General features: G+C 40.7%; 1 protein-coding gene across 1 annotated transcript; it reads left to right on the forward strand.

Annotated features, from left to right (window-relative positions):
* The first annotated feature begins 24 nt into the window (after positions 1–24).
* On the forward strand, positions 25–10,958 carry uck2b (uridine-cytidine kinase 2b). Its single transcript, XM_079875501.1, has 7 exons — positions 25–221; positions 2,145–2,304; positions 5,231–5,327; positions 5,422–5,564; positions 6,403–6,500; positions 9,726–9,774; positions 9,862–10,958. The coding sequence occupies exons 1-7, from the start codon at positions 114–116 to the stop codon at positions 9,993–9,995; spliced, it is 789 nt and encodes a 262-aa protein (XP_079731627.1). The 5' UTR covers positions 25–113; the 3' UTR covers positions 9,996–10,958.
* Positions 10,959–11,040: the final 82 nt, after the last annotated feature.

Genomic DNA, 11,040 nt, shown 5'->3' on the forward strand with positions numbered 1-11,040 from the left:
GTGAGTGAGTGCGTGGGGCAGTAAAAGAGGAGGAGCACGAGCATCGTGTGTGTGTATTATTAGAATAGCGACTCACACACACGCTTGTGCTGCTCCGCTCACTCACTGCAAGCATGGCTGGCGACTCTGAAACACATCTCCAGGACAGAGAGGAGGAGAACGGCCACACCATCCGACAGCCTTTCCTCATCGGTGTGTCTGGAGGGACCGCCAGTGGAAAGGTTTGAGCTTTCGAGGGTTTATCAGTAAAACCGTACAGACTCCGCTATTATCATGTCGGTTCACGGGGGTTTTCTATGACGCCGGTGCCTCCAGCGACCGCGTGGCTTTAGTCAACTCACAATGAAATATATAACAGAACACATTATAAATGCGGCATCGGGGATTTTAAAATGTATTCACATCTTATAGGTCAAAACCCATACACCATTTTGTCATTCGACAAGTCTTTTGTCATTCATCAGTGGAAACAGTGAGTACATTTCTAAAACGCGAATTTAAAACTTAAACTAAACGACGGCCCATAATTTGTCCCGTTAAGATGTGTCCAGATATCGTGTTAATCGTCGTAATGAATGTCGATAATGTAATGTTTTAGCTCCACGTGGCGTAATTCATTTTGAATTATCACCTTTTATGTTGTCGTCTATTTGTCTGCGAGCCACCTTGAATGTCTAAATCGGATGTTGACGTTTGCTACGTGTTTATTTCTCGCCAGACGCCTTTTAAGTCGCTGTTAAAAATTAAACAAAAAAAAAAGTGCCACTTCCTCTTTGTAGGCGACCGAAAATTGCGGGAACGTGACGTCATAATAGCGGAGGATGTTTACATTGTCCCAGTGACCCCGTTTTAGTAACGCGTCACGCGTCATTAATCTTCCGCTGACCTTCATGTGCAGGAAATGTAACTCCCACACTGCCAAAGAATTACAGCTGAACTTCTGAAGTGTCTCTTAAACCATGTTACTTGCAGTCAAAATGTGGTTTGTCCACACTTTCTGCTGCCTTGTGTTCACTGGTGTCAGTGTGTGAGGGAATACACGTTTCTCACCTGATTACAAATAATAATGACTGACACAAATGATAACTGTACAGTTGGCTGATGGATAAAGCCAGGCCATGCTTCCCTGGCTGAATTTCCTTACATGGGAGATCTGACCCACCCCCATGGCATTATACCACACCAGTTCATAGCACGTGTCCGCAGAGACGCCAAGTCGTCTTTATCTACAGTTCAGGTTAAAGGGAAGGATCACACGGATATGGAAATGGGGTCACCATTTACTCGCCTTCATGTTGTGCAGAACATAACAAGATATTGATAAAGATATTTTAAAGAATGTTGGTTACCAAACAGCAAACACTTCTGGTCTTCACTGACATGACAATTTTCATTTATAGGTGAACTATCCCTGTAACACTGTAAATATTTAGATGATATATATATATATTTTTTTTTTAAAGGAACAATTTATTGAACCTTTAAACACTAGATTAAAAAAAGATATGACATTATGAGCCATATGTATCAACTTGAGACCCATACTGAGCAAAAGCAGTTGTCGATATTTATATGGCAAACTAGCTTGTAATAAACTATACTAGCATAAAATGCATATAAATATCAGCTGTCGCTCTATATCTCCCAATAATGTCTTAGTAAGATGATATTTAAATGCTTGGTTTTATGATCAAGGCGCTGTAGTCTTTATTGTGGGGGCAAAACATATAATACAATGCAATACAATGATGATTGAGAAATGAATAAACATTCATCAAAAGCCTGTTTTTTATATTTGATACCTGATGATATTGGTACTTGGTAATTGTTTATCTTGAATTATTACTAACAATATCAAATTTATTCTTATGTTTACTTTATAAAAGTCACCAAAACTTGAAGGTGGACATTTTCATCAATCATACTAAAATATATTTTACTAACTAAAAAGAATAAACCATCAATCAGACGGCAGAATGTAGATTGTGTACAACTTTGGTAATTTGATCATTTAGAGGCCTCAAATGTGTTACAGAACGCTTTATAGGGTTAATAATACAAAACCTGTGGCTTTAGGATGTGTATATGTGAACTGGGCATCTTAAAGAGTTTGGCACTTACTAAGTCCTGTGTCCTGTCTTCAGTCTTCAGTATGTGAGAAGATCATGGAGCTGTTGGGCCAGAATAAAATTGACCGTCATCAGCGGCAGGTGGTCATCCTCAGTCAAGACAGCTTTTACAGGGAGCTCACGCCTGAACAGAAGGCCAAAGCACTCAAGGGCCAGTTTAACTTCGATCACCCAGGTACTATAAGGTCTGAGGGTTGTTCAAGCAACCCTTTTTTTTTTCTGTGGAACACAAAAACACCATAAAGACCCTGATAGACTCGCGGAGAAGTTCGAAATACGTGAGCAGCGAACATCCTGATGCCCACACTGCTGAGAGTGGCATTAATATGCATATGTTAATATGTGCTTTCCTTTCAGTAACAACAAATGACAGCGGTGAGAAAACGGTAGTTATGAAAGCATCTGATCATAGTGATGTGGATTGTTTGTTAGGCAACACTCCAGTTAAGTCACGTTTATTTATATAGCACTTTATATTAGTGTTGTCACGATACTGGAATCTCCAACTTCGATATGATACCTTGAAAATATTGATATTCGATACCACAGGTAAAACTGCCATATATATACCTCCTGGCAGAAAATGTATGTAATAAAATTTGGGTAATTTTGTCGAAAAGGCTTACACACAGCACAGGGAGGCTTTATTTGAATCGTTGAACTACATTTACCAAAAAAAGACGAGTAAACTGCCAGTAATAAAATAATAAATAAATATACCAATTGCAATAGCACAGATAAATACAATAGAATAAAGAGACAAATGAAATAAACATGGCTTCAAGTTTTTCAGGTGAGTCTAAAGGCCCGTTCACACCAAGGACGATAACTATAAAGATAACGATAAATATATAATTCTAAAAATCGTTCTCCATGTTAAAGAATAACAGAGTTCACACCACAACTATAACGATAAAGATATGAGGAACGATATCGTTGGGATCACTTTCAGAACGATTTTTTTCCAGCTGTCGAACGATAAAACACTGACAGCCAATCAGAATCCACTCTAATTTAAAGGTCTCGCGCATTTAAAATGGATCTGGATCATCCGGGCGCGCGCGTGCTTAGAATAAAAAGACCGTTATCGGTCGTTGGTGTGGACGCATATATAGTTATCTTTATCGTTATCTTTATAGTTATCGTGCTTGGTGTGAACGGGCCTTAACAGTAAGAACTACTACAGAAATGAAAGTAATCAAATGTAAAATAGCACTAGATAGTTTACATTGTAAAAAATTAAATACAGATTAATGCTTACAATTAAAGTTACAAAAGTTATTCAGTCAAGAGCAGAAAAGGATTTTCTCTTTTTCTTTTGTTCTTTGATGAACATTAATGACAGACAGCAGCAGGTTTATTAGGCTTCTGTCACTTTAAGAGTGTATGCACTGATCCAATATACTGATACATGCCTTTTCTCTCAACTAATTACCTTACGAAACTGACTGAATTTACTTGAATACTCAGCAAGACTGACATTTTGACATCATTAGGGCCCGAGCACCGATGGTGAGAGGACCCTATTGTTTTTGCTCCGTTTATTATTCTTCTTCTTCTTCTTCTCCAAAGTGAATCGCTTTTTAGAGGGCCTAAACATGCTCGAAAACTCATGAAACTTTGCACACGCTTCAGAAGTGGTGAAAATTTACGTGTGATATGGTTTTCAGAATTGGGGGGGGCAAATTCGGTAAATTATTGCCCCCACATTTTGCCCCGGCTCCTGGTTTCATGTACAGGTATGAAATTTGGTACATACATGTAATGACCCAATACCTACAGAAAAGTCTCTTGGAGCATAGCCCTAAACACAACAGGAAGTGAGCTATTTTGAACTTCCTCCTAGATTTTGGGCATTTTTCGGAATTTCCTGATGTTGTACTTTAACGAACTCCTCCTACAGATTTGATTTGATCCTCTTCAAATTTGGTGAGTGTAATCTTAAGGCCTTTGTGACGTTAAATTGCGAAGATCTAGAGTTTTCGTCGAAGGGTGTGCCCTCGGCGGCCTGACAAACGTTCACCCAATTTCGGCCTTCTGGTGATATACATGATCAGATAAGTTCAATATTAATGTTGAATGCAGTTCCGATGTTGCTAGGCAACCACAGACAGCCTGCAGTAGCTCAGCCATACAATTTCCAATCTGTCCCAAACTTCACATGTTTGATAAGAGTCCTGTCCTGAACACATGACCATGCTCATATTTGGTTATAGCAATAGCGCCATCTGCTGGTAGCAGGAAGTGTGGCAAATACAAAACATGCTCGAAAAATCATGAAACTTTGCACACGCCTCAGAAGTGGTGAAAATTTACGTGTGATATGGTTTTCAGAATTGGGGGGGGCAAATTCGGTAAATTATTGCCCCCACATTTTGCCCCGGCTCCTGGTTTCACGTACAGGTATGAAATTTGGTACATGCATGTATTGACCCAATACCTACAGAAAAGTCTCTTGGAGCATAGCCCTAAACACAACAGGAAGTGATCTATTTTGAACTTCCTCCAAGATTTTGGACATTTTTCGTAATTTCCTGATGTTGTACTTTAACGTACTCCTCCTACAGTTTTGATCTGATCCTCTTCAAATTTGGTGAGTGTAATCTTAAGGCATTTCCTAAAGGCGCCGGGTGGCGGTGGCAGGGGTGCGAGGGCCCTTTTCATCGCTGCTTGCAGCTTTAATTTTGTTTGTATTTGACTGTTTAAGCGCAATAAGCCATGGATAAGTAGTCAATTTGGAGCTGTTTGTGAGGCGTGAGAAACCCGCGGGAATTACAAAAATGATGCGCAAAACAAGCACTATTCAGCCTGAGTGAGTCTTGTTGATCAACGTGATAATGTTTGATTTTAGACTGGTTATAGTCAGGTAGACAACACGTAGCAGCGTTACGTTACTGTTCGTTCCTGTGGCCTGGCTGAGAACAAGCTCTGGCTCCAGAACGCAAAACATTCTGGTGGACAAGGGGTACGGGTCTTCAATTTTTGTTTGATCTAAAGGGTTTAGAAGATGTGTCATATGGGCTACTTATTGCATTGTCTCTTTGACTAGCTTCTTATTGAATAGAGAATAATCTGTTCATCACTGTTTCCATAATTCTTAGATGCTTTCGACAATGAGCTCATCATGAAGACTCTGCGCGACATCATTCAGGGGACCACTGTGCACATCCCAGTTTATGACTTTGTTAGCCATTCCAGGTCAGCGCTGCTCTCCCTGTCGTTTCTGAAGGTGCTGTTTTGGGCGCTCTGATATCACTGCTGAATGACTGAGTGTTCTCCAAACCTCTTACAGGAAGGATGAGTTTGTGACCGTGTATCCAGCGGATGTGGTTCTCTTTGAGGGGATTCTCATGTTCTACTCGCAAGAGATTCGAGATCTGTTCCAAATGAAGCTGTTTGTGGACACGGACCCAGACACGCGCCTCTCGCGAAGAGGTACATGCATTGTGTGGCATTTTCATTGATTCATTTCTGGAGCAATTTGGTTTAGGTAGTGCATTTTTTTTTCTTTCTTCCCCTTAGTAGAGTTGTAGCTTTGTTTATTATAGCGAAAGTGGTTTTCCACTGGGAAGAACTTTATTTGTCTCTCATTTATACACATACTATATATACACACACACACACACACACACACACACACACACACACAGTCAGAAGTTTGGAAACATTGCTATTTTTAATGTCTTTGAAAGAAGTCTCTTATGCTCAGCAAACCTGCATTTTATTTGATCAAAAATGCAGAAAAAACAGTAATATTGTGAAATATTATTACAATTTAAAATAATGGTTTTCATCGGCCATTACTCCAGTCTTCAGTCACATGATCATTTTTATTCATCAATGAATCCTGAAAAAAAAGTATTACAGGATCCAAGAAATCATGTGACACTGAAGACTGGAGTAATGACTGGTGAAATCCATTCTTTTGACTTGTAATATTTCACAATATTACTGTTTTTGTATATTTGATCAAATAAATGCAGGCTTGCTGAGCATAAGAGACTTCCAAAAACACTTAAAAATAGTAATGTTTCCAAACTTTTGACTGGTACTCTGTGTATATACGTCAAAGCTCAATACTGGTCTCGGCTTGTTGGTAACATGGATAATTAATCATTTTATCACTTAATCACTAGGCTGTACTTCCAGCTATAATATCTGTGTTGAGGTAAAATGGCCATGAATGTTTAGTCGTATCGCTCAGCGCTGTCCCTTAGCATTAGTTATGTAGACTAGCACAGACCAATCATGCATATTTTCATGTTTCACTCAGTGTTGCGGGACATCAGTGAGAGAGGCAGAGAGTTGGAGCAGGTTCTGAACCAGTACATCACCTTTGTGAAGCCGGCCTTTGAGGAGTTCTGTCTTCCTGTGAGTATCTTTGTAAACGTCTTTACGTCTGCACTGTTTTGTCAGGACAGGCATCACGTATATTAAAGCGTAACTCTTGCCAAAATGCAACCTGGTTTTTTTTTGTTAATCTACCCAAGGCAAACTTTCTTTAAAAGCATAATTAGAATGGAAACGCCACTTTTAAGTTTGACCGTATTTTCGTCTTCGGTCAAATTGCCTTTTGAATGGGAGTGCTAGGGGCACGACTATGATAGCATCAAAATCGCTATTTTTAAAACACTAAGAAGGCTCGACACATGAAACTTTGCTCGAAGTATCACTAGGGGCTCTACACATGAACTCGAGCATTGAGAACATTGTTTGTGTACACAGTTTACTAAAAAGAAAGATTTTGAACAGCTCACTGAAGCTGTGTCCGCATTTTGTCAGTCAAAAATAGTCGATCTCCGAATGCGAATGAACTGACTCTGAATTTTAGTATTGCTTCTCATATGAGGATACTTTTTCAAATTCAAGGTCAATATTGATTTTCACTATCGACAAAACAACAAATTATCCGTGAGTTTATATGGAACTAAGCTTTAGGAGCTTTCCATCTTTGCTCTCCTCCCTGTTACGTTGCATTCGGAGATTGACTATTTTTGACTGACAAAATGCGGACACAGCTTCAGTAAACTGTTCAAAATCTTTCTTTTTAGTAAACTCTGTGCACACAAACAATGTTCTCAATGCTCGAGTTGATGTGTAGAGCCCCTGGTGATACTTCGAGCAAAGTTTCATGTTGTGTCAAGCCTTCTTAGTGTCTTAAACATAGCGATTTTGATGCTGTCATAGTAGCGCCCCAAGCACTCCCATTCAAAAGGCAATCTGACCAAAAACGAAAATAGTCAAACTTAAAAGTGGCGTTTCCATCCTAATTATGCTTTCAAACGAAAGTTTGCCTCGGGTAAATTCTACGGAGCCCCCCTAGTCCCACTTTGTCAAAAAAATTAATTATAACTATCTCGTGGCCTCAAGATAGTAACTCGAGTTAGTATCTTGAGGCCACGAGATACTATCTTGAGGCCACGAGTTACTATCTTGAGGCCACGAGATACTATCTTGAGGCCACGAGTTACTATCTTGAGGCCACGAGTTACTATCTTGAGGCCACGAGTTACTATCTTGAGGCCACGAGTTACTATCTTGAGGCCACGAGTTACTATCTTGAGGCCACGAGTTACTATCTTGAGGCCACGAGTTACTATCTTGAGGCCACGAGTTACTATCTTGAGGCCACGAGTTACTATCTTGAGGCCACGAGATACTATCTTGAGGCCACGAGTTACTATCTTGAGGCCACGAGATACTATCTTGAGGCCACGAGTTACTATCTTGAGGCCACGAGTTACTATCTTGAGGCCACGAGATACTATCTTGAGGCCACGAGTTACTATCTTGAGGCCACGAGATACTATCTTGAGGCCACGAGTTACTATCTACTATCTTGAGGCCACGAGTTACTATCTTGAGGCCACGAGTTACTAGCTTGAGGCCACGAGATACTAGCTTGAGGCCACGAGATACTATCTTGAGGCCACGAGATACTATCTTGAGGCCACGAGTTACTATCTTGAGGCCACGAGTTACTATCTTGAGGCCACGAGTTACTATCTTGAGGCCACGAGATACTATCTTGAGGCCACGAGATACTATCTTGAGGCCACGAGTTACTATCTTGAGGCCACGAGTTACTATCTTGAGGCCACGAGTTACTATCTTGAGGCCACGAGATACTATCTTGAGGCCACGAGATACTATCTTGAGGCCACGAGTTACTATCTTGAGGCCACGAGTTACTATCTTGAGGCCACGAGATACTATCTTGAGGCCACGAGTTACTATCTTGAGGCCACGAGTTACTATCTTGAGGCCACGAGTTACTATCTTGAGGCCACGAGATACTATCTTGAGGCCACGAGTTACTATCTTGAGGCCACGAGTTACTATCTTGAGGCCACGAGATACTATTTAGAGGCCACGAGATACTATCTTGAGGCCACGAGTTACTATCTTGAGGCCACGAGATACTATCTTGAGGCCACGAGTTACTATCTTGAGGCCACGAGTTACTATCTTGAGGCCACGAGATACTATCTTGAGGCCACGAGTTACTATCTTGAGGCCACGAGTTACTATCTTGAGGCCACGAGTTACTATCTTGAGGCCACGAGATACTATCTTGAGGCCACGAGTTACTATCTTGAGGCCACGAGATACTATCTTGAGGCCACGAGTTACTATCTTGAGGCCACGAGTTACTATCTTGAGGCCACGAGTTACTATCTTGAGGCCACGAGTTACTATCTTGAGGCCTCGAGTTACTATCTTGAGGCCACGAGATACTATCTTGAGGCCACGAGTTACTATCTTGAGGCCACGAGATACTATCTTGAGGCCACGAGTTACTATCTTGAGGCCACGAGATACTATCTTGAGGCCACGAGTTACTAGCTTGAGGCCACGAGTTACTATCTTGAGGCCACGAGTTACTAGCTTGAGGCCACGAGTTACTAGCTTGAGGCCACGAGTTACTAGCTTGAGGCCACGAGATACTAGCTTGAGGCCACGAGATACTAGCTTGAGGCCACGAGATACTAGCTTGAGGCCACGAGATACTATCTTGAGGCCACGAGTTACTATCTTGAGGCCACGAGTTACTATCTTGAGGCCACGAGTTACTATCTTGAGGCCACGAGATACTATCTTGAGGCCACGAGATACTATCTTGAGGCCACGAGTTACTATCTTGAGGCCACGAGTTACTATCTTGAGGCCACGAGTTACTATCTTGAGGCCACGAGTTACTATCTTGAGGCCACGAGTTACTATCTTGAGGCCACGAGTTACTATCTTGAGGCCACGAGTTACTATCTTGAGGCCACGAGTTACTATCTTGAGGCCACGAGATACTATCTTGAGGCCACGAGATACTATCTTGAGGCCACGAGTTACTATCTTGAGGCCACGAGTTACTATCTTGAGGCCACGAGTTACTATCTTGAGGCCACGAGTTACTATCTTGAGGCCACGAGATAGTTATAATTAATTTTTTTTGACAAAGTGGGACTAGGGGGGCTCTGTAAAATTCACAAAAAGACCCTAGGTTGCATTTTGGCGAGAGTTACGCTTTAACTTGATACTTTCCATCTGCTTTCTCTATTCTTAATGCCCTAAATTATCTTTACCATTTATTTTTTGCAGACCAAAAAGTATGCGGACGTCATCATCCCTCGAGGAGCGGACAATCTCGGTAGGATAATAAGAGGAAGTTTATCTTTTTAATACATGCTATGGAGAGAGATTTAACTTGATGTGCTTGTATTGCATTTCTCTCTAGTGGCAATCAATCTGATCGTGCACCATATTCAAGATTTCCTGAACGGAGGATTCACCAAACGACAGAACGGTTTACAGAACGGCCACGGGACACCCAGACAAAGGAGGACGTCCGAGTCGAGTAGACCTCACTGACCTCGCTGTGACCCTTCCCTCCATTGAGGAGAGGGCAGAACTGAATAATTCACAGTGGCATCCCGTTGAGAATAAGGGGATGCAGGAGCTGAAATGCCTTTGTTATTGTTACTATTATTTGTATTTGAAATGTTGTTGTGGGATAATTGTTTGCTTTTACAGTTTTTCAGAGGGTTTTGAAGGTGCTGTATGTTTTTGGAAGATTTCATCACACACTCAACCTGTCCTGTCAGTGTCTATGCTTTCTCAGCTACTCAGAAAATAAATGAATAGTATGGATTGTTTCGTAGAGATGACATTGATCACAGTGCTATTCGCACACATACTTGAAGTCAGAGCTCAGGTTGGGTGGGTTGTTCCATCCACAAAGAAAAAAAAACCCTATTACCTCATATCTGAGGCCCTTTTATGCGTATGAGTGAAGAGATGTGTTTTTCGTAAAGATGACATTATGATACACTAGTATTATGGTACACATGTCATTTAAGTTTTTTTTATTTTTTTTAGCTTTCTAGTTGAATCTCAATGTTGTTACGTGGTTCTTCAAATTGTAGTCTTTTCTACATATAACGTGGCTCAATTTGTCATGTTTTGTCTACTATATTTAGTGTTACCAGAAAGGGTTTTTGCCCACAGCATCTGTGTGCATGGAGTGTAAGATTTTATGCCAATTATACCAGTAATAATACCTGATTCAATGTAAAACCAGATTAAAATCAGGGATTACATTCAGATATGTTAGTTTTTGTAACAAGAAATACCTCAAATCCTTGTATCGTTAACACCAAGAGATTGATTACCAGAATTTTACTTTAGTAACCCTGTGCACACTGCTTCAATGAGCCTGTTTCCTTTCCCCTTCATGACTCTGTGCCACGGTTTTTTTTTTCTTTTTCTAGGAATTATTCACCAGATAAATTATTTATATCTGGTTTTGACGAATAACCCACTATGTTGTGGTGGAATAAAATAATAAAACTATAAAAAATTAAACTCTGTTTGGTTCTTTGTACACCTCTCTTCCACCGTTTCATGCATGTAATAC

The sequence above is a fragment of the Squalius cephalus genome (genome assembly GCF_949319135.1).
Source record: "Squalius cephalus genome assembly, chromosome: 7".
NCBI classification, from domain to species: Eukaryota; Metazoa; Chordata; class Actinopteri; order Cypriniformes; family Leuciscidae; genus Squalius; species Squalius cephalus.